The sequence below is a fragment of the Mizuhopecten yessoensis genome, unplaced genomic scaffold, assembly GCF_002113885.1.
Source record: "Mizuhopecten yessoensis strain PY_sf001 unplaced genomic scaffold, ASM211388v2 scaffold9025, whole genome shotgun sequence".
Taxonomy (NCBI): Eukaryota; Metazoa; Mollusca; class Bivalvia; order Pectinida; family Pectinidae; genus Mizuhopecten; species Mizuhopecten yessoensis.
Window position 1 is genome coordinate 234,905 of NW_018407841.1, and position 24,119 is coordinate 259,023.

The following is a 24,119-nucleotide window of genomic DNA, read 5'->3' on the forward strand; positions in this document are numbered from 1 at the left end:
TTGATCTACATAAACTTGGTACATGTGTTGATCTACATAAACTTGGTACATGTGTTAATTGATCTACATAAACTTGGTACATGTGTTGATCTACATAAACTTGGTACATATGTTGATCTACATAAACTTGGTACATGTGTAAATTGATCTACATAAACTTGGTACATGTGTTGATCTACATTAACTTGGTACATGTGTTGATCTCCATAAATTTGGTACATGTGTTGATCTACGTTAACTTGGTACATGTGTTGATTTACATTAACTCGGTACATGTGTTGATCTACATTAACTTGGTACACGTGTTGATTTACATTAACTTGGTACATGTGTTGATTTCCATTAACTTGGTACATGTGTTGATCTAAATAAACTTGGTACATGTGTTGATCTACATAAATTTGGTACATGTGTTGATCTACATTAACTTGGTACATGTGTTGATTTACATTAACTTGGTACATGTGTTGATCTACATTAACTTGGTACATGTGTTGATCTACATTAACTTGGGACATGTGTTGATCTACATAAATTTGGTAAATGTGTTGATCTACATTAACTTGATACATGTGTTGATTTACATTAAATTGGTACATGTGTTGATCTACGTTAACTTGGTACATGTGTTGATTTCCATTAACTTGGTACATGTGTTGCTTTACATCAACTTGGTACATGTGTTGATCCACATTAACTTGGTACATGTGTTGATCTCCATAAATTTGGTACATGTGTTGATCTACGTTAACTTGGTACATGTGTTGATTTCCATTAACTTGGTACATGTGTTAATTGATCTACATAAACTTGGTACATGTTTTGATCTACATTAACTTGGTAAATGTGTTGATCTACATTAACTTAGTACATGTGTTGATCTACATAAATTTGCTACATGTGTTGATCTACATTAATTTGGTACATGTGTTGGAATGACCTTTGTTACGTTTCTGTTTAACTTAAGACCATTAGTTGTATATGTAAACATCTCAAATGATCAATGTTATGTGTTATCAAATAAAACAAATTAATTGAATGAATACAAGTTTGTTTTCTATGCTGGGATGTTATGCAAAGGGAACGTTAAATTGTTGTTTGTAGTGTTATTGTTTATATCTATTTCACACATGTTAGTTAGAGGTTGTGTATTAGGCCTTATATATGTCCCTGGTTGATTGGACTTGTTGTATGATTTGTTGGTCATTACTGGAAAATCTTTTGCTGCAGTTTATTTTTTGTCACTTTCCGTATTGAGGGCGAATTCATCATTACAGTGAACATTTGTTAAACAATATAATACTACAAAGTAATTAAATGTAAAGAGCGAATTTAATATGGGGCGAAAATGGGTTTCAATGTTGAAGGGCAAACATTTTACTGGGTAAAAAAATCCTGTTTACGCTCAGTTCAACAGTTTCTTTAATTCCAAATTATGTCAATTTAAAGAAATGACATCAAAAATTGTGTCTTAAACTTGTAAAGAAAAATTTCCGAAATAATGTTGGCTTCTGCAGATCAAATTTACCAGCCAAGCTCGCTCCTTGTTACATACATTGGACCAAAACTTATATTGAGATCGTGCATTTTTTTGGAAAAATTACAATGTCTATTGGTAAAGGTTCACCAAATAAACATGTGAAAAACAAAACACTGATGTCAATGACAGTGGGAATGCAAGACATTTATCTGTCTACATAGAAGAACAAAGAAACCCAGGGTTGGAGTTCATATGTTTATTTCATTCTATTACATATAAAAAACACGCAGATAACATGTCATCTACAAAAAATACTGGTATGACAAATTACAAATCTACACTCGCACGGAGAGAATGTTAGGCTGAGTGATATCAGTGGTCAACAAAATGTATGATGTATTCTATTATTCCTATCTAAACCCTTTTTGCTGACTACAACTTGACATTTACTGTCAAAAAGCAGTCTTTGCAAGTCAACTTAATAGAGACAGAATTACATTTTAAATGTTTTGAACATCACGTCAAACTACTTAAGTAACTATAACCTCTTGCAGGACACCATAGCAACTACATCCTCTCTGCCATGTCACCATGACTACAACCTCCTGTTGGGTTACCATAGCAACTACATCCTCTCTGCCATGTCACCATGACTACATCCTCCTGTTGGGTTACCATAGCAACTACATCCTCTCTGTCATGTCACCATGACTACAACCTCCTGTTAGGTCACAATAGTAAATATGACTTCTTTCAAATCTCTAATCACCTTAAAGTTGCAACTTCAACCTCTAAATCAGATCACCATAGCAACTAAAGTACACTATTCCTAAAATGTCTCTTCACCGATTCATAATATTACACTTTCTTGAAAGCAAATTTAAACCAGCTATTTTGTTTTATTTATTCTTCATTAATGTACAGTCTAAGTAGTGCTGTATTTCTATTAACTGGCCGATAAAATGACAACTCCCAGATTTACACAAGCTTCTTTGGCATAAGAAACATAGAGACTATATTTATATATTAGCCGCCCCTATAAATACACCTGTATCTTATACACCTGGCCCCTAAAAAGTACTGTTTCATTTATACATCAGACGAGAGAAAAATTTCCTGGAAAATCAGCTCTTATCTCCATGGTTACATTTACAAACACAATATGTCCACCAGTATTAGCACAAACCATGCACTTTGATATGTGTAAATATTGATATACAAATACTATAATGATATTCAATAAAAGCTATCACTTAAAACGAAACATGACCGATCAGCTGGAAATAATAAAATGGTTTAAAATGTTCATTGATGAATTGATAACTACTGCATGAACTCTAGCCAAACTTCACATTCATAAAGTTTCTCGCAAAAATACCAGACACGGGATGGAGACTAAATAATGACACTTCACCAAAGCAGACTGGTACACTACAATCTGTGCATATATAGCAGGTAAAAAACGAAATAAAACATTTTATAAGTGATACAAAATAGCTGATATTATCATCAGTCTACAACTGTGTAAGTCAGATCAAAAATATATATTGCACTTTTTGGTTTCATACAAACAATGTACAAGATAATAGTGGCAAACCCTTGTTTTCAGACATCAGGGATATGTGTTGCTAAACATCAGGAATATTTACAATTTTCTGGAATATGGACCATCAGACATAAAAAATATTGTCCCATAATGATCGGATCCAGGAATATTGTACAATTTTAATGAATATCGTACGATCAGACATGAGAAATGTTGTACCATCCCCATCAGAAATATTGTACCGTTAAGACATCAGGAATATTGTTCCTATTGACATGTACAGAACAAAAACTTTGTCTAAATGTCTCTGCTTAAGGAGGACAGATGCTAATTTCAGTGGGAGATATTTACAACAAGTAATAGAGACTATTTGCAAGGAAGATAATTCAGATCTAGAGTAATAGAGACTATTGACAAGGGAGATAATCAGATCTAAAGTAATAGAAACTATTTGCAAGGGAGATAAATCAGATCTTTAATAATAGAGACTATTGACAAGGGAGATAATCAGATATAGAGTAATAGAGACTATTGACAAGGGAGATAATCAGATCTAGAGTAATAGAATCTATTAACAAGGGAGATAATCAGATCTAGATAATTGTTTTTCCCTGATTTAGTGATTGGCCCTTTATCTCAACTGAAATCAATTATGTATATATTGTTATACAGCATTGAATCTTATTGGGTCAAGGATACTCTATATCAAATTTGGTTTCGATCCATTCTTCTGTTTGGAACAAAAACGATTAAAGATTTGGCTGTATTTACCTTATTGGGCCACATCTTCTGCCCCCAGGGGGACCACACCATCCATTTACACAAACTGATTAGAACTAATATTTGAACTATAGACATGCTTCTCCTTCTGTAGCACTCATAAGGCTCTGTATAGCATATCATTATTAGCAATGGAACTCAGAGCCGTTATATATTGGACCATTTGTATATAAATTTCTAATGGATCATTTTATATAAAACTTCTCACATTTTACTCATATTTAATTAAATTCATTTTCTATTAATTGGACTGGACTATTATACATTCTTATGTATCTTTTAGTGGATTAATTCAGTATTTTTTACCAGAATCCACCAATCTTTCACAAATTACTTTACAGCATACAAATTACTGCACAGCATACAAGGCAATGGTTGAGTGAGTACCCCAAACATACCTTGAGTTCGGCATTCACCTAGTGTAGAGGATTTAATATATGGGTACCTAATTTATACTGCATTTAACAGAGTCCTTAATATATGGGTACCTAATTTATACTGCATTTAACAGAGTCATTGAGACTAAGATTTTAATATTAGAGGCGTAAAAACAAATCAGATCTTTATGCTGTTGTAAAACTAGGTAAAAACTGTATGTAAACATATACAAAACAATAAGAGAACATATTTTTTGCATAGACTGTGAAGAATTCATTAGAAAATGGACAGTTGATAACTGAACAAAGATATCTTTTCATCAAGGAAGGCACAACCATAAGGACTTATATTCATATTTGAAAAAGATGAATCAAATAAATTTAATATGACTTAAGATCTCTCAGATCATGAAACACAACCTACTAAAATCTAATATCCACTTTTGTGAATCAGCAGTAAAAACACTTGAGCTTGAAACTTTTATCTTAATATCAGTGTTCTGCTTCAGCATCTGACATTCTGTCACATGGAATTCCACTTAATTGCAAGCACTAAAACACAACATTAGCGTGACAGCAACTACTGGAAAGACCTTCTGACATATCAGTCGAGTGGGGATTAGTCGCTAGTAATCAAACATGAGAACACTATTTACAATCATAAGGCAAGAATACACATCTCTCACCAGCCGTGTAACACATCTTTAACCAGCCGTGTAACACATCTCTCACCAGCTGTGTAACACAACTCTCACCAGCTGTGTAACACAACTCTCACCAGCTGTATAACACAACTCTCACCAGCCGTGTAACACATTTCTCACCAGCTGTGTAACACATTTCTCACCAGCCGTGTAACACAACTCTAACCAGCCGTGTTACACATTTCTCATCAGCTGTGTAACACATCTCTCACCAGCCGTGTAACACATTTCTCACCAGCCGTGTAACACAACTCTAACCAGCCGTGTTACACATGTACAACTCTCACCAGCTGTGTAACACAACCCTCATCAGCTGTGTTATACATCTCTCATCAGCTGTGTTATACATCTCTCATCAGCTGTGTAACACAACTCTCATCAGCTGTGTAACACAACTCTCATCAGCTGTGTAACACAACTTTCATCAGCTGCGTAACACAACTCTCATCAGCTGTGTAACACAACTCTCATCAGCTGTGTAACACAACTCTCATCAGTGTGTAACACAACTCTCATCAGCTGTGTAACACATCTCTCACCAGCTGTGTAACACCTCTTTCACCAGCCGTGTAACACAACTCTCATCAGCTGTGTTACACATCTCTCATCGGCTGTTTTAAATGTATCATTTAACAAAACAAAGTCAATCAATTACTACGATTCTAGGTACATAATGGCACAGGTACAGTATCAATGTACAGGATAATTTGTTTATAATTCTGGCAAGTAATCCAAAGTTGTGTTTTCGTTTATTCATTTAGCAATTATAACTATGTACATCTGACAGGAAGTCACATACAAAAGGCTTATTTTACTCAACAAGAATATATTGCAGGAAGCATAGACATTTTTTCCCGTAAGATGTCATCAGTAATTTATTATCAAACATTTTCATGACTGTGCAAATCAAAATGAACACTCACTTTAAGAAAATAGTTAAAAAGGCTCTCTTCATTTTCTTTATGTATAGTTTTGGTAATCAGGGTACTGTACATGTTTGGCTTTTGTAAAAGTTTGATGCATGATAAGTTGGGAAATGGGTGAACGGTTTGCATGCTGATGAAAATGGTTGATAATAAAGACTTACACCAACAGCAAGCACTATACAGGTTTAAATTTTCCAGCAAGTGATTGATTTAAGGTGAATCTACAATATATGGAATGTATTGTATGTTGTTGGTCTGTAACCTAAGAGTCTTGAAGGATCCTTGTCCAAATGCAGATTTAATTTTTAATTCCACTATAGTTTTTAATACATGAGCACTATAACCCGCCCTTTATTGTCTATACATGTAGTGGGATTGGATCAGAGGAATAATGTTGACTAGGTAGCCCTTCTGGTTGGAGCAACATTTTAGAAGTCTGTAATCTAAGGTTTGAATTCCAATCTTGCTGGATTGCATTTTTACTCTCTTATGACATAGAAAACTGTTTTGATTTGATATATTAAATAAAATATGTGTATATTCCCCTAGGTAAAAATCACTTTAGAATGACATCTTCACCTCCAAAATAGGGAGAGTTGGCAAGTATGAAGATTGGAGATAGCAGGCTGATACCCACTTTATTTATTTAAGATCTACCTCAAATTTAAAAGGAAACCGAAGCATTGATGATACCTCAAAATAAAGAATATAAGTATTAAACTGCATTCCATTCCAAGTTATGGTCCCTATAATTCTGATATAGGATTAGAGACAAATATTTATATTGTGAAAACATGCATTATTTGTCTGCAATCCTGTTCAGAGTTGTAGGAATTTGAACATCGAAACAGAACGTGGGTTAATACAGATAAAGTAGTTTATGATGACTCCTGTTGTGAGCTAAACAATGTAAACTTACACATATTTTCGCATATAGTCTAAAGAAAAGCCAATTGTATATTCGCTTTATATCAAATGACACCTGATTCCAACATATTTTACTGAGTTGTTCTTTCATGAATTAAAACCCTTGCATATGAGTTGCTGAACCTACAACTGTGAAAACGGAAACAGAGATTTACAGTAACTTATCTATGATCAGAATGTAAAACCAAGGGTTATCTTAATTTAGACTTGGTAACCATTTTCTATAGAATATAACATATTTTACACCACAAAAAAACTTGAAAACAAAATAATGAACAAAGTTACTGATTCAGAAAATAAATACACGGTATGAACACTTCAGAAAGTCGTTGTGAAGCAACCTGTTCTCCGATTGGCTCCTGAAATTAGTCACATGATCAGATGAAGACTCCATTGGCTGGTGTAACATCGATGCTGCCCCTTTGGTTTGATGGCGAGGCAGTACCTCTCACTAGGATTCTATAATATGACACACTTTGCAGTCACGATTGCCTTTTTGCCCCGTGTCCTCCGTTTGCTGGGTTCTAGTTTAATTGTTGAATCCTCACCATTCCGCAGTTTGAACCGATGTTTGTTTGAAGTTTTACCATTTCCAATTTTTTTGTTCTTACTTTTTGAACTGTCTTTATCCTTGGAATTGTTGGTTATACCACCACCGTCCATTAGCCCTGTAACAAACAAACCAGGATAAACATATGGAATACATCATTAATATACAATTTCCTAACAATTGTTTTAAGCAGAAAAACTGTGCAAATTAGATATATTTTTTATGGTAAAATACCAGTGGTATAGATTATTATGCCTTGAATATTGCATTCCTATTCTTCATTCAAGGCCAGTACTGATATGATTAATCCTGCCTCCTGTCTTGTCGTAGTCCTCCCCAAATACAACATCAAAACATAAAGCATCTTTTGACTGAAATTTTGCATGAAAATTTCCATTAGAGTTGTGCCCCTTCTTCTGAAACTGTTAAAATCTAGTTGTAAACACTAGTACGACAATCAACATGATGCCTTCATTATGTTGTAAACACTTGTATGATACAAGCCTCACAAACCGGTTCAACATTGTATATATATCATCAGCAATAGTTGCTAGGATACAGTACCTTGACCAATGGCAATCTTAGTCTCTGGTTCCTCCACTTCGCAGTTGATTTGGTCTAAGTACTTCTCAGAAAGGTACCGGAAAACTGAAACCACAAGAACAACGATGTATAGGGTTAAAAAGCTAATTATCGTTAACACTTCATAGTGTATGACCACACAATTGACAGGAATACCCCCCCCCATGGCTTTTACAGATGAATTTGCCTAGTGTCCTACTCGCCTATGTATGGTTACTATGAAGTACTGCTAACGATAAACATAATATTTTTCAAAAACAACATGTTGATTCCACCCTCATGTTCGAAGAATAAAGGGCAAAACCTTAAAAATTGGGGAGACCGTGTTCCAAGTTATAGTAACAAGTTAATTTGAAGTTATAGTCTTCTTCACCAAAACATGTGTTACACAACTTAACACATGTGCTACACAACTTAACACATGTGTCTCACCCTCAATCACAGTTGAGGCCCCTCATCTCCAAGTATGTGTTACACAAGTGTCTTATACCTGTCAAACTTCGCTCCCCACTCCCTCCAACTCCCGAGCATGTTTGTCAACCTTTGAGCCCCTCCAAGAATGTGTAACAGAAGCACCTCACCCTTGCCCACATCCACATTTGAGCCCCCACCCCATGTATGTGTAACACTAGTGCCTCGTCCTTGTCCACATTTGAGCCCCCACCCCATGTATGTGTAACACTAGTGTCTTGCCCTTGTCCACATTTGAGCCCCAACCCCATGTATGTGTAACACTAGTGTCTTGCCTTCGTCCACATTTAAGCCCCCACCCCATGTATGTGTAACACTAGTGCCCTTGTCCACATTTCAGCCCCCACTCCATGTATGTGTAACAATAGTTCCTCGCCCTTGTTCACATTTGAGCCCCCTACCCATGTATGTGTAACCCGTGTTTCTCACCCTCTTCCACATTGAGATTCTCCTTGACAGATGTCCTGTAGAAGCGTAGTCGTAGACGCTTGGCCAGATCCTCTGCCTCTTCACTAAAACATATTCAGTATTATATCTTGAGTAACTTTACTTTGTGTGTGATTGAATTTTGAAATATTCAGTCAAGTACAACATATTGTGAATTCAAATTCTAGTTCCTTGCAAACATTTTGCAGTTTTGATAAAAAATAAAATTAAGAAACACATATATACAACATTGATAAAGTCTAATAGAAGATAAATGTCAAAAGTCAATAAAATCTTCTTTTCAAGAATTGAAGCACACTAATGTAAATATAGAAAAAAATCTCAAAAGTGATATTGTAACTTTCCCCATTTCGAGCCTAACATTTAGCAGGCCTAGGACAACACCACTGCTTCATATATTTAATGTGATTCTCAGGTCTCAAGGACCAATGAAGTTTCATGGAAAATTTGCTTAAGATTCATATAGTTTTCATATGAGTATAGGGTGGGAATCTCAATCTTTCCATGTTATGACCATGGGATCAATTCCCTGAGGGCGGGGCAACACCCCAGTGTTATCCTAGTAGCATGATTGTATGTTTCGTTGTACCGATCAAGCATACATATGTTTTTATATAGGCTGGGGACCACAAATAGTAACTAGAAGACAGCAGACAGACGATGCTTCATGTGAGCTTAGTTTGTGAAGTTAAAATCATAAGTTGCTGATATAAATTTGTGAACTTTTTTAATACCCATGACTTACTCGTTCACCACTGTATCATCGATGAGGTCAATCTTATTCTGGATAATGACCATTCCAATCTCCCCCACCTCATCTTCTACCTGAAAGGTAAATCACAGGTAAATTATAGGTCAATTACAGGTAATATCACCAGTAAATTACTGGTAAAATCAGGCAAAACCACACATACATATCATTTACAGTATAGTAAAAAATAATATCAAATAGATTTAAAGTTTAAAGTTTATAAAAATATTTTAGACTCAATAAACCAGCCACCACTGATCTGGTTATCTTGCTTTTCAGCCACCACTAATCCTGTTGTCCCCACTTATCCGGTTGTCCCCACTAATCCTGTTGTCCCACTATCCTGTCACCACTAATCCTGGTGTCCCACTATCCTGTTGTCCCACTATACTGTCACCACTAATCCTGGTGTCCCACTATCCTGTTGTCCCACTATACTGTCACCACTAATCCTGGTGTCCCCCTATCCTGTTGTCCCACTATCCTGTCCCCACTCATCCTGTTGTCCCCACTAATCCTGTTGTCCCACTATCCTGTTGTCCCACTATCCAGCCACCACTAATCCTGTTGTCCCCACTAATCCTGTTGACCCCACTTATGCTGTTGTTCCCACTAATCCTGTTGTCCCACTATCCTGTCACCACTAATCCTGGTGTCCCACTATCCTGTTGTCCCACTATCCAGCCACCACTAATCATTTTGTCCCACTATCCAGCCACCACTAATCCTGTTGTCCCCACTTATCCTGTTGTCCCCACTAATCCTGTTGTCCCCACTAATCCTGTTGTCCCACTATCCATTCACCACCTATCCTGTTTACCACTATCCATTGTCACTACCTATCCTGTTATGATATTATACAGCCAACTGTAATCTAGCTATCGTTAACTATCCACTCACCAGTAACCTGGTAGTCCTTATGTTTAACCACCACTAATCCAGTTTCCCCACTATTCACGACCACCTGCCATTTTACTCCCAGTATCCAGCCACCACTAATCTAGTTGTGTCTACTACCCATTTACTATTAATAATAAAAGTGGTTGTCCAACTTCCTAGCTATATAAAGACACCACTAAATCTTGCTTTTTGCTCAAAGCCAATTTATACTAAAGCCATTCATGCTATGACTTTGTCAAAAAATGGATAATTTTTAGTACCTTTTGCTGCAATGAAAAACTTAAATGACTGGCAATTATGTTAATGATGATATCTATGTTGGGCAGCTACAGCCCGTAGAGTGTGTACAGTAATATTGAAAGCTCAAAGCAAGAAAGATCTCTATTGAAGAATAACCAAGTGTTCTTTTGAATTTTGCTCATAAAAATTTGACAATTTATTGTGATTTGTAACATGTACTTATACAATGACCTTTTTCTTCCATGATTCAACAGCGTCAAACGAGTCACGATCGACGGTGGAAAACGCCAGCACACATGCCTGGGCTCCTGAAAATAGACAGACAACCAAAAATGTTAAAATAGTAATCTTATTTAAATTTCTCCATATAAATGAACAGTGAAATAGCAATCCCACCATGTATTGCTTGAAACATGAATAGTGAGTTAGGGACATGTATAATTCTAGAGTACAATATGTAGAAATCAATATTAATATTAGATAATGTTTAGTGCTGAGAATATAGTATAGTATAGTAACAAGTGTTAAAGAACATGCAATGTTTGGTTTGGTTGTTTCTGTTTTACGTCCTATAAACAGCTATGGTCATTTTAGGACGTGTCAGGTTTGGTTTGTTTCTGTTTGCGTCCTATAAACAGCTATGGTCATTTTAGGACGTGTCAGGTTTTTATGGTGGAGGAAAACTGGAGATTCCGGAGAAAAACCACCGACCAAAATTACCTGTCGATATACAAATGAAGGAAAAAACATGAATATTGTATATTGTTTAGTGTTCATAACACCAGTGGGACTGCACCGGATTAGCCAGGCCAAGCACCTGCTGATAATCTGTGGTGTTGTGGGTCTGTCTGGTAGATTATCCTGTAACTCTGGTATTAACAACACAAGTCAGACAACCTAAGGGTCCTTACAAGTGTGTAGGTTATAAAAGTCACCTGCTGGGACAAACGCTAAACTCATTAACGCATAACTTAAAGACACATTAGCTATCTAGGCCACATGCAGAGTTGGACTTATAATAACCTTGTATTAGTATATGGCATTTTTGTCTGCTGCCCGATTGCGAACTACTCAGCAATATGGCAGTAGTACACTGGCCTTTGTAGAGTCCAGCCAGGAACACTTACCAAACCACATAACATTGCCAGGTCTTATAGACTTTAAGCAAATTACTGAACCTGCAGATTGATTAACATTTAATCCACAGCTAAAAAGACAAATGAATAAGGGAACCACATAAGACCTGAGCTCTTAAGCTCGACTTTCCTCCGGCTAATCGGAGCTCCATAAAACTATCATTTATTGCCAGGAAACAATATTTCCTATACTACAGTTGTTACACGATGTGCGGTGTGCGCACGATGTGTGCACAGTGTGTGAACGATGTGTGCACGATGTGTGAACGATAAAAAATTGGGCGATCATATCTTGCGCACATTTGTGTGCACGATGGACGATCGTTGTGCGATAACAATCGTGGTTGGTGTAAATTGAGGAATGCCTTAACAATATATACGGTTTCGTGTTTAAACATATAAACCTTGATTTTAACGAATGTTTCTATATTCTACCTACACCTATACACTTATCTTTATATCTATACTTTCTTAAATTTAGAAATTGTGTTTTCGGTATTTTTTAAACGACCTTAATCGACACCTGTGAAATCACAACACAGTCCCGTATACAGGTAAACATAGCCACTAGCCGTCTTCATGTACCTGGACGGTAGTTTTCCCCCGCCCGGGGCGCTTACGTATTTCGTCGGGTAGGGCCAGGGGTGTGAAAAGACAGGTGAAGGGGAGCTATAGGCAAACCGAATGCAAATAACAAATACTAAACGTCCAGCTGTGTTTTCATTACGGTCATACAGTATCGCATATAAGCTCTATGTGTCAGGTACAGGCCAGGTCAAACCCCGATAACTCATCAAATTGTTATTTACATATTCTGTTTCCTTGGTGCGAAACCCATTCTTGACAGTCTAACGGTCACTGTATTGCTGTGTTACACGCATTGTAAAACTGTACATTATCGTCATTACCGTGATGAGAAATTACAATAATACATATAGTTTTCATTATTGCATACGACCTTCCGTATTTTTTTTCATTCCGTAATATTGATCTACAAATTGTACCCAATCGCACAGTTGTGCGGAGAGAAGCGCACAACGGGGCGAACGATTGTTAAATCGCACAGTTGTGCGCACCATGTGTGGATGATGTGCGGACGGTGTGTGAACGATGTATGCACGGTGTGCGCACGCTATTTTTGGTGCGTTGTGCGGTCACACAACTGTAGTTTTACAGTGTGTAGTGTCCCTGAGCAGTGCAGTTGAACATCCCTTATCACAGAAATCGCCAGTAGACTCATTTACCAAATTTCAGGCACTGTAACCAGTGACAATAACATTTAGTTTACCTATACACTAATTTGACCTATAACTGCAAATATATACAATACGGAAATTTCAGATAATTGTACTTAATTATTATTTATCGCATCAATCTGGGTGTCATAACATCACAGCACAATGATTAAATTGTGTCAATAACTTGTACAAAAAAAATCAATAACGACGTTTAGCTTAACACAATACTTTTTCCATATTACCGTATTTGACTGAAGAGGCACGTTCTCCATGTTTTTATAAAAGAAAGGTATTTGGCTTTGTCATTTATCCTCTTGTAATTTGTAGCTACATGATATGAAGTGTTTTTTATTTACATTTTGAAAATAACAAATTGTTTTTTAAGGTACCTACAGCTATATGTGTAGAAATTTTTTAAGGTACCTACAGCTATATGTGTAGAAATTCTTAAAAACAGCATACGGTACTCATGAAAATTTGATAATAAATAGGGTTTTAATAACTTTATGTCTGTTTGTACATTTATTATAGATGTGTTTAAAAAGTCATATATACTGTATAAAACAGTACTAACAATAACATAATTGCAGGAGTGTTTATTAGGTGAGATACAGTACAAAAATATTGCCATTCATAACTTAGTTATTGATTTTACATCAGTATTAACTTCTGCCTTTTGGATACACTTCCCAGGTAAAATTGGCTTTTTATACTTCACCATCCTTCTGTAAGGTGATCGATGTATATGTTATTGCCTAACAGTATATATACCTAAACAAAACAAGTGGCCCAATGTGCCTGCATAACTCACCTGGTATTAATCTCGCACTTGTAACCTTAAAAGTGAATTTAAATAAAGCTACAGGCAAATTATTAGTATCTATGACTCTTAACTAATTCAAAAGATTCTTAAAATATTTAAACACATTTTACCCCTGTGACCTTTATAGTCATCAAGTTAAACTAGAGGCAAAGAGGGCCTGTATCGCTCACCTGGATATTTGAGGGATCAAGGGAATATGTTCTCAATAAAAGTAATTTTGCAAATATTTCCATATATTGAGTCTCCTTCAGCAGGCTTCAGAATGTCCCAGACTAAATGAAACTTTATACTACCCTTTCTAAGCATGCTACTGGTCAACTAGCATTTCCCTGGGCCTCCTGGTTATTCCAAAGAATTTGTTTAAAGTTTTTTTTATATGTTTGATGCCTCTGACCTTGAAAGTAAGTGATCAAGGTAATTTATTTGAGGAAAGCTCATAACACACCATCCAAAATACCTACTGGCCAAGTATCATCACCATATATGTGTCTTATTTATTAAGAAGAAGTCATTTAAAAGGTTTTAAATATTTGACCCATGTGACCTTCAACGTATGCCAAGGTCATCAAGTTGAGGAAATAACATAGCACTCTATTGGCCAAATATATTTCACCCTGGGCCTCCTGGCTATCAAGAAGAATTATTTTAAAGGTTTTTACATATTTAACCCCTGTGACATTGGAAGTATGTCAAGGTCATTTATTTGAAAATATGATTCAACATCAATCAATTGAACAAACTTGGTAGCCCTTCAACCCTTTAAATGTATGCTATACTGGCCAATTATCATCACTCTAGCAATTTTGGTTATTCAGAAGATGTTGTTTAAAGTTTTCAACATATTTGACCCCTGTGACCATCAATATGGGTGAAGGTCATTCTTTTGAACAAACTTGTATTGGTAGCCCTTCATCCCAGTATGCTACTGGACAAATATCATCCTCCAGGGCATTTTAGTTATTCAAAAGGCCAGGTGAGCTAACAATTATGTGATGCAGGAGTGGGAACATTGAACAATGTTCTAAATGTCTGTATTGGTAGGCAATGGGACCAGTGTGATTTGTCTGTAATTGTGGGTATTAGGACCCATGTGGTTTGTGTGTATATGTGTGTGGTTGGCAACTAACTTGAATAAGGGACGTGTGTAAATTCTAGAGTACAATATGTAGAAATCAATATTAATATTAGATAATGTTTAGTGCTGAGAATATAGTATAGTAAAGTATAGTAACAAGTGTTATAGGACATGCAATTTTTGGTTTGGTTGTTTCTGTTTTACGTCCTATAAACAGCTATGGTCATTTAAGGATAAGAAAAAGACACCAATCTGGGTTGGCACCAAAATATCTCGAAAACCTTGGTATGGATATGGCGGATGACCCTTTGTCATTTTGGCAAACAAACTCTGTCCAGTACCCTGTTCTGTCAAGTATCAGTCGAGAGACTATTCAGTATAGCTGGGAAGATATTCCGCCCGGACAGATGCCGTCTAAATGACGAAACCTTTAAACATCTAATGATGACAAAATTCAATATGCATGTTTACATATGTAGTGTAAGCTGTCTGAGCAGAACACCTTCCCAGAGTTGAGTACATGTTCATACCATGCGAGTGTATACATACATTTTGTATATATGTAGTGATGTAAATTACCTGTATGAAACACAAACAACAGGTTAATAACAAATAAAAGGTAAATATGTCATTTAAACTTGTATTTTTATTGGCTTGGATTAAAAATAATAAACCCAGAATATTAAATAAAAGTAATGTGTAATGGTAATTAATTACATTGGCAATGTAATTGTAATGGTCATTAATTACATTGGCAATGTAATTGTAATGGTCATTAATTACATTGGCAATGTAATTGTAATGGTAATTAATTACATTGGCAATGTAATTGTAATGGTAATTAATTACATTGGCAATGTAATTGTAATGGTAATTAATTACATTAAGAAAACCATGTAATGGTAATGGTAATGCTACTTTTCCAATGTAATGTGTAATTTAATTAATTACATTACCAGTGTCATTGCCCCATGCCTGGTGGCTGCCAAATGTGTAATACTCTTTCATACGACTCTTTTCATCATTTTTCAAACCAAGACAAAATCCCATGTAAAAATACTCTATTTAAATGGATAAATCAGGGTTGCTGAACAGTATTGATAGTTTAATGCTATTGTAATTGCCAGATGTGATGTGATTGATTGGTAATTGTAGTTTAAATATAAGTATGCTACTTTACACAAGGGCCACCGCAAGTTTTTCTGTATTTTAATTGCAGTGGTAATTCAAGGCAACAAAAGGTCAAATTTTATAGCAAAATTAATGACCCATGAACAATACCTCAAGCCTTACACCTGCAGCACACGGAGTTCCCACTAATCCAGTCTCCAGAGTGTAAACACAGGGGCCTTGCCTACAGGTGTCGACACATACCGCCACAGACAGGCTTCAGTCATTACTGGGATTACCGTGTACAGGTGTTGACACATACCGCCACAGACAGGCTTCAGTCATTACTGGGATTACCGTGTACAGGTGTTGACACATACGTATACCGCCACAGACAGGCTTCAGTCATTACTGGGATTACCGTGTACAGGTGTTGACACATACGTATACCGCCACAGACAGGCTTCAGTCATTACTGGGATTACCGTGTACAGGTGTTGACACATACGTATACCGCCACAGACAGGCTTCAGTCATTACTGGGATTACCGTGTACAGGTGTTGACACATACGTATACCGCCACAGACAGGCTTCAGTCATTACTGGGATTACCGTGTACAGGTGTTGACACATACGTATACCGCCACAGACAGGCTTCAGTCATTACTGGGATTACCGTGTACAGGTGTTGACACATACGTATACCGCCACAGACAGGCTTCAGTCATTACTGGGATTACCGTGTACAGGTGTTGACACATACGTATACCGCCACAGACAGGCTTCAGTCATTACTGGGATTACCGTGTACAGGTGTTGACACATACGTATACCGCCACAGACAGGCTTCAGTCATTACTGGGATTACCGTGTACAGGTGTTGACACATACGTATACCGCCACAGACAGGCTTCAGTCATTACTGGGATTACCGTGTACAGGTGTTGACACATACGTATACCGCCACAGACAGGCTTCAGTCATTACTGGGATTACCGTGTACAGGTGTTGACACATACGTATACCGCCACAGACAGGCTTCAGTCATTACTGGGATTACCGTGTACAGGTGTTGACACATACGTATACCGCCACAGACAGGCTTCAGTCATTACTGGGATTACCGTGTACAGGTGTTGACACATACGTATACCGCCACAGACAGGCTTCAGTCATTACTGGGATTACCGTGTACAGGTGTTGACACATACGTATACCGCCACAGACAGGCTTCAGTCATTACTGGGATTACCGTGTACAGGTGTTGACACATACGTATACCGCCACAGACAGGCTTCAGTCATTACTGGGATTACCGTGTACAGGTGTTGACACATACGTATACCGCCACAGACAGGCTTCAGTCATTACTGGGATTACCGTGTACAGGTGTTGACACATACGTATACCGCCACAGACAGGCTTCAGTCATTACTGGGATTACCGTGTACAGGTGTTGACACATACGTATACCGCCACAGACAGGCTTCAGTCATTACTGGGATTACCGTGTACAGGTGTTGACACATACGTATACCGCCACAGACAGGCTTCAGTCATTACTGGGATTACCGTGTACAGGTGTTGACACATACGTATACCGCCACAGACAGGCTTCAGTCATTACTGGGATTACCGTGTACAGGTGTTGACACATACGTATACCGCCACAGACAGGCTTCAGTCATTACTGGGATTACCGTGTACAGGTGTTGACACATACGTATACCGCCACAGACAGGCTTCAGTCATTACTGGGATTACCGTGTACAGGTGTTGACACATACGTATACCGCCACAGACAGGCTTCAGTCATTACTGGGATTACCGTGTACAGGTGTTGACACATACGTATACCGCCACAGACAGGCTTCAGTCATTACTGGGATTACCGTGTACAGGTGTTGACACATACGTATACCGCCACAGACAGGCTTCAGTCATTACTGGGATTACCGTGTACAGGTGTTGACACATACGTATACCGCCACAGACAGGCTTCAGTCATTACTGGGATTACCGTGTACAGGTGTTGACACATACGTATACCGCCACAGACAGGCTTCAGTCATTACTGGGATTACCGTGTACAGGTGTTGACACATACGTATACCGCCACAGACAGGCTTCAGTCATTACTGGGATTACCGTGTACAGGTGTTGACACATACGTATACCGCCACAGACAGGCTTCAGTCATTACTGGGATTACCGTGTACAGGTGTTGACACATACGTATACCGCCACAGACAGGCTTCAGTCATTACTGGGATTACCGTGTACAGGTGTTGACACATACCGCCACAGATAGGCTTCAGTCATTACTGGGATTACCGTGTACAGGTGAAAAGTCACATACGTATACCGCCACAGACAGGCTTCAGTCATTACTGGGATTACTGTGTACAGGTGAAAAGTCACAATACACTGTTTGGTTATACACTGTGTAAGTGACAATGTAATGGAAACATTTCACCAACCTCTTGTTTACAGTCTTTGATAGCGGGGAAATATTTAGTTACTGGTTAAAACTTTCCTTTGCCATTTTTTAAATTTATTTTCAAATCAGTGCTGACAAAAAATTTCGGCACTACAATCATGTATACATACATACAACATATTTTTCAAAACGACTTAGTGTAAATTAACAGATTTTAATGGTATTCTAATTTTAGTGCCTGTTGCACTTTAAAACTTGAGCTGATTTAATATTGCACTAATGAGAGTTCTTTTATAAAGTTTTCTACACCATATATTATCTGTGCTCTAATTCATCAAAGCAATAAACTGATAAATTCACCAATCAAAGAGGACTAATGGGCCTGAATCGCTCACCTGGTATTAATCGCACACCAGTAACCCTATAGCTAGCCATTTTGGTTATTCAGAAGAAGATTAGTTGTTATTTATTTCAAATATATTTGACCCCTGTGACCCGTACGCGCTCGCTGTTTTCAACTTTTAGCGTATCATTTGCATAGCATATCCGTAGCGTTTGCATAGCACTTGCATGCATTTCCGTAGTGCTTCCGTACGGTACCATTTCTTGAGCAGCTTGCGTAGTTTTTCAGTAGCATTTCTGTATCATTTCTTTAGCACTTGTGTCTACAACTTTCCATTCAAAAAGAATTTGTGAAATGTTTGGTTGAACATTTTCTGGAATATATATTTGTCGTAACAAACTGTTGATGAAAAAGTAATTATAAAACGCATTAAATGAGAAGTATACCAATTCTCATAAAGGTCAGAAGAACAAAACAAAAGTGTTGGGTACTACATGTGAGATTGTGATTTTGAGGGAGTACAAAGTGGAATATAGAAATTAAATACAGGTAAAATCAATAAATCACAGGAAATCCCACATCACATTTCTTGTCCGTACATTCGAAATGGCGGACCTTCTAGGTAGACGGCTGTCAGTGGAAGCGAAATTAAAGATGATGTGGATTGTCAATGAGCAGCAAATTTAGCGGCCAGATTAAAAAATCCTCAATATTTCAATACACATTGTGGGAACATTTATTTATTTGTTTTAGATGTTTTTATGTTTCTGTTTTTTTTTCTAAACCTGTTCTTGTCACCACAAACCATTTGATCGTTTGTAAGCGTCATGCATCCGTAGCACTTCCGTACTGTCTCCGCAGCACTTGTGTACCGTTTCTTAAACATTTCAGTAACATTTATATACAACTTGCATAATGTTTGTGTAGAATTTCTATAGCAACTTACGTAATAATAATAATAGTCTTTATTCAATGCGTAGCATTTCAGTAGCGTTTGCGGCCAAGATGGAACAACAAACGTGTACGGGTCTGTAGTTCACTATAGTCTATTTATATCACATACAAAGCATATCAAATCATGCTAAATAAACAACCCGACACTTATAAAGTCATCGAAAACACAACTCACTGTGTTAATTAGTCGTACAAAGCATTTAAAAACAAGTAGCTTTACTGTCCCTTGGGCAGCTCTAATTGACACCTGTCCAGATCGCTTCTGTGCGACTGTCATATAATTACATAGAAGTGAGAGGGAGATAAGCTGGGGAATCAGAATCAGTTTGCAATACCCAGAAAACAGCAATAAGCGTGTTTGTACTAAACGTGTTTCATTGTATACTTATAATAACAGGTTATAAAACTAATGGCATCCTCATGAATTTCCATACAGGAAACACTGGCTGGATACGCCTGGATACGCCATGGAGTTATGGACCATAGCAAAACATATTCAAGATTTAAGTATGTACCAAGTGCATTTTTTGTCTATCTAATCTTTGTGAATGATCTAATCTTAATATCCACACAAGCCTTTTACTTGGGGCAATGAATACATTTTAGGTTTATCTTGATATACAAACTCAACTTCCTATCTGGGGGCCATGAATAAAAGTTAGGATATAAACAAAGCAATTCAGATATGCCTAGCCAGAGGGTATTGATAGTGTTTATCATGTCTATCCACTGTGGTAACAAGTCTAGGTTATAATTATGGTATGAATGCCAAGAATCTAGGTTTTACCTCTTTAGAAAGTTTATATTACTGATGGCTTTGATGCAACAAAGGGTGTCCTTAGCTTTGTAGTAAGATGTATGTTGCTATTTATCATTAAAATGTTAGAATTTGACAGTACATTTGGATGTATTTTTATATTAAGGATCCCTATTCCTTTGCATGCAAAAAACACTACAAAACTCAATTGCATATTTTGTTTTGTTTTACAGTTACCTCCCCTTAATTTTGTTTTGGACATTACATCTTCAGTGCAATAATGGTCCAGGACACTTCCGTTGATCAGGTACGTAGCTCAGTTGTTTAGACCAATAGCATAACAACCTGAGATCCAGGGTTTGAACCCTGGTAAAGCTGTACTTAACTAGTACACTCAGAACACTCTTATTGATTATTGTTTTGTTTATGTCATTCTCATCTTCTTTTTCTTTCTCGTAAATGTTCAAAAAGTATAATTTTTGAAAGAAATCATTTATCGAAGCTAATAGTATACAGTCATGCCAGAAGAATCAGCTTCAAATGTATTGTTACAGTTTGGCCAATGGTGCTGTTTAAATTTGATCTAACCTTTGTTGTAAGTTTAACAATGGCATCAAAGTCACCACATTTTAGCCTCCCCAATGTGATGCCATTTATATATCGAACAGTAATGTCCATCTACCTATAATTATATAAGCTTTGGTGATGGTATAAATGGCACAGACTTTTGGCCTTACCTCTGTAATAAGCATTGAAAGTGGCATCGATGCCACCAACCTTGGCCTTACCTCTGTAATAAGCCTTGGAAGTGGCATCGATGCCACCAAACTTTGGTCTTACCTCTGGAATAAGCCTTGGTAATGGCATTGATGCCACCAATCTTTGGCCTTACCACTTTAATAAGCCTTGGAAGTGGCATCAATACCACCAAACATGGCCTTACCTCTGTAATAAGCCTTGGAGGTGGCATCAATACCACCAAACATGGCCTTACCTCTGTAATAAGCCTTGGAAGTGGCATGAATGCCACCAAATTTTGGCCTTACCTCTGTAATAAGCCTTGGAAATGACATCAATGCCACCAAACTTTGGCCTTACCTCTGTAATAAGCCTTGGTAATGGCATCAATGCCACTAAACATGGCCTTACCTCTGTAATAAGCCTTGGTAATGACATCAATGCCACTAAACATGGCCTTACCTCTGTAATAAGCCTTGGTAATGGCTTCAATGTCACCAAACATGGCCTTACCTCTATAATAAGCCTTGGTAATGGCATCAAACTCCTCCTGTCCAGCAGTATCCCACAACATCAATCTCACATCCTCATTGTTTACTCTGTAATACATAAAACAATATTATTTGTAAATTAGTATGAGATGTTGGGTGCTTGTGTACTTATCTCACAGTGCTCCAACTTGTAAACCTGTAATGATATGGTCTCCATCTTATGAAAACATCTTACATACCTGCCAATTTTTTTAAATTTCCATGGGGGAGATTATGCGTGCTTAGAATTTTAAACATAACTATAGTATGTATGTATGTACACCCTAGGAAAAAATAACATTTATAAATGGCATCTTTTTGAGCTATTTTTCATATGAAGTCATTAGATCTAAGAAATTATAGGAATAAAAATAGGAATAGTTTAGCAAGTTCACCGGTTGAAAATGCTCAATTTCAGGGTTCAAAATCGGGAGTCTCACTCGAAAATAGGGAGAGTTGGCAAGTATGATCTTAGCTTATCATGATAAGATTACTTTTATGCCTATTAGCTTGTCTCTTGCTATATAGCCAACTTTATCATTATATTTATTAATCAGATTTTCCCGGCAATACAATCCAGTTTACTGGCATTTTACCCTGATACTGTATACAATGTAGATGGGGTCCATGGACTCACAATAACCGTATATACTGGCATTTTACCCTGATACTGTATACAATGTAGATGGGGTCCATGGAGTCACAATAACTGTATGTACTGGCATTTTACCCTGATAGTGTATACAATGTAGATGGGGTCCATGGAGTCACAATAACTGTATGTACTGGCATTTTACCCTGATAGTGTATACAATGGAGATGGGGTCCATGGACTCACAATAACCGTATATACTGGCATTTTACCCTGATACTGTATACAATGTAGATGGGGTCCATGGACTCACAATAACTGTATATACTCACTCTAACTGTCGCTCCAGGAAGTCCACTCCGATGGTCTTCTTGTATTCCTTGGTGAAGATTCCTTTACAGTAGCGCTGGATCATGCTGGACTTGCCCACCGCCCCGTTACCTACAATGACGACCTTGATGGCCGTCTCCATATCCTCTTCCCGCATGGTTACAATTTACAGGTCACACAGCTCAAAGTTACGCAAGAAATGGTTGCACAGGTCGAGGTCGCACATATTAGTTTTGTATAAAATACACTATATAATCAGTACAACACAGAATACCTAGTCAATATCACATGACACGATATTGGTTTTCACATCCTTCTGATGCTAATGGTCCACGCTAAATCCTGTGATATAGGTTCTGGGCGTACATCACGTTGATACGTTATAGGTAAGGTACAGGTCTCCTCCGGCTCCATCACATTGATGTATCGGTACTGTACATCTGGAAACAGAAACAAGAACCTTATAACCCACAGGACATAGCTGGGCATTCAACCGTATCATACCCCAATACACACACAATATCCTCAATAATCTCTTACATCTTAGACATTAGCGCACTCAAACATAATTAGTATTCATATCAGGATGATTAAAGATTTAAATAATTTCATTAAAATATCATAAATATGACAAATTGATGTAAATTCAAAGGCAGTGATCAAAGGATTTGATAACATCAATTAACTACCCAGTTACTCAAAATAGACATCCAACCAGCACCCACAGAAAACAATCGAGAAAGAAAACAAACTAGGTAGAGCATGATCCTCCCAACAAAAGCCGGATAGTTCCACAGATAGTCCCATTAACATCCTAAGGACATCAGAGAGATTGCAGCTTTTTATGGCTGGGAGGTTTGCTGCATGACAGCGTTTTACCTCCCATTAAACTTGACTGAAGGCTATGTATATAATAGAGATGTAAACTCTTCAGAAAATCATACAGCCTTTAGTTGTTATCAGAACAGACCAGGAATCTCGAATATGTCTTCCTTACCTGGGTGTGGAAACAACTAAAACATTTTAGAGTCATTTTCTATCTGTTTCTTCCTCCTCTTCATTTATTGCGGAGTAAAGTATCTTGCTCAAAGATACACCACAGTGCCGTGACGTGACTCGAACCCACGACTCTTTGGTCACAAGCCTGGCGTCCTACCACTAGACTTCCGTGCCCGGCCTCCTACCACTAGACTACCGTGCCCAGCGTCCTACCACTAGACTACCGTGCCCGGCGCCCTACCACTAGACTACCGTGCCCGGCGTCCTACCACTAGACTACNCCTACCACTAGACTACCATGCCCGGCCTCCTACCACTAGACTACCCTGCCAGGCGTCCTACCACTAGACTACCGTGCCCGGCGCCCTACCA

General features: G+C 37.5%; 1 protein-coding gene across 4 annotated transcripts in view; it reads right to left on the reverse strand.

Annotated features, from left to right (window-relative positions):
- Positions 1-1,721: 1,721 nt before the first annotated feature.
- Positions 1,722-24,119, reverse strand: part of LOC110457127 (ras-related protein Rab-23-like) — a 38,898-nt gene continuing 16,500 nt past the window's right edge. For 3 of the 4 annotated variants that reach the window (XM_021508235.1, XM_021508236.1, XM_021508237.1), the window contains exons 2-8: positions 22,751-23,188; positions 21,810-21,895; positions 10,913-10,989; positions 9,536-9,615; positions 8,773-8,855; positions 7,855-7,938; positions 1,722-7,408 (exon numbers count right to left, since the gene is read on the reverse strand). In XM_021508235.1, the coding sequence (XP_021363910.1) occupies positions 7,200-7,408; positions 7,855-7,938; positions 8,773-8,855; positions 9,536-9,615; positions 10,913-10,989; positions 21,810-21,895; positions 22,751-22,905 (774 nt within the window). In that variant the 5' untranslated portion in view covers positions 22,906-23,188 and the 3' untranslated portion in view covers positions 1,722-7,199. The remainder of the gene's footprint in view (positions 7,409-7,854; positions 7,939-8,772; positions 8,856-9,535; positions 9,616-10,912; positions 10,990-21,809; positions 21,896-22,750; positions 23,189-24,119) is intronic. The other variant, XR_002463665.1, reaches the window with a different exon arrangement.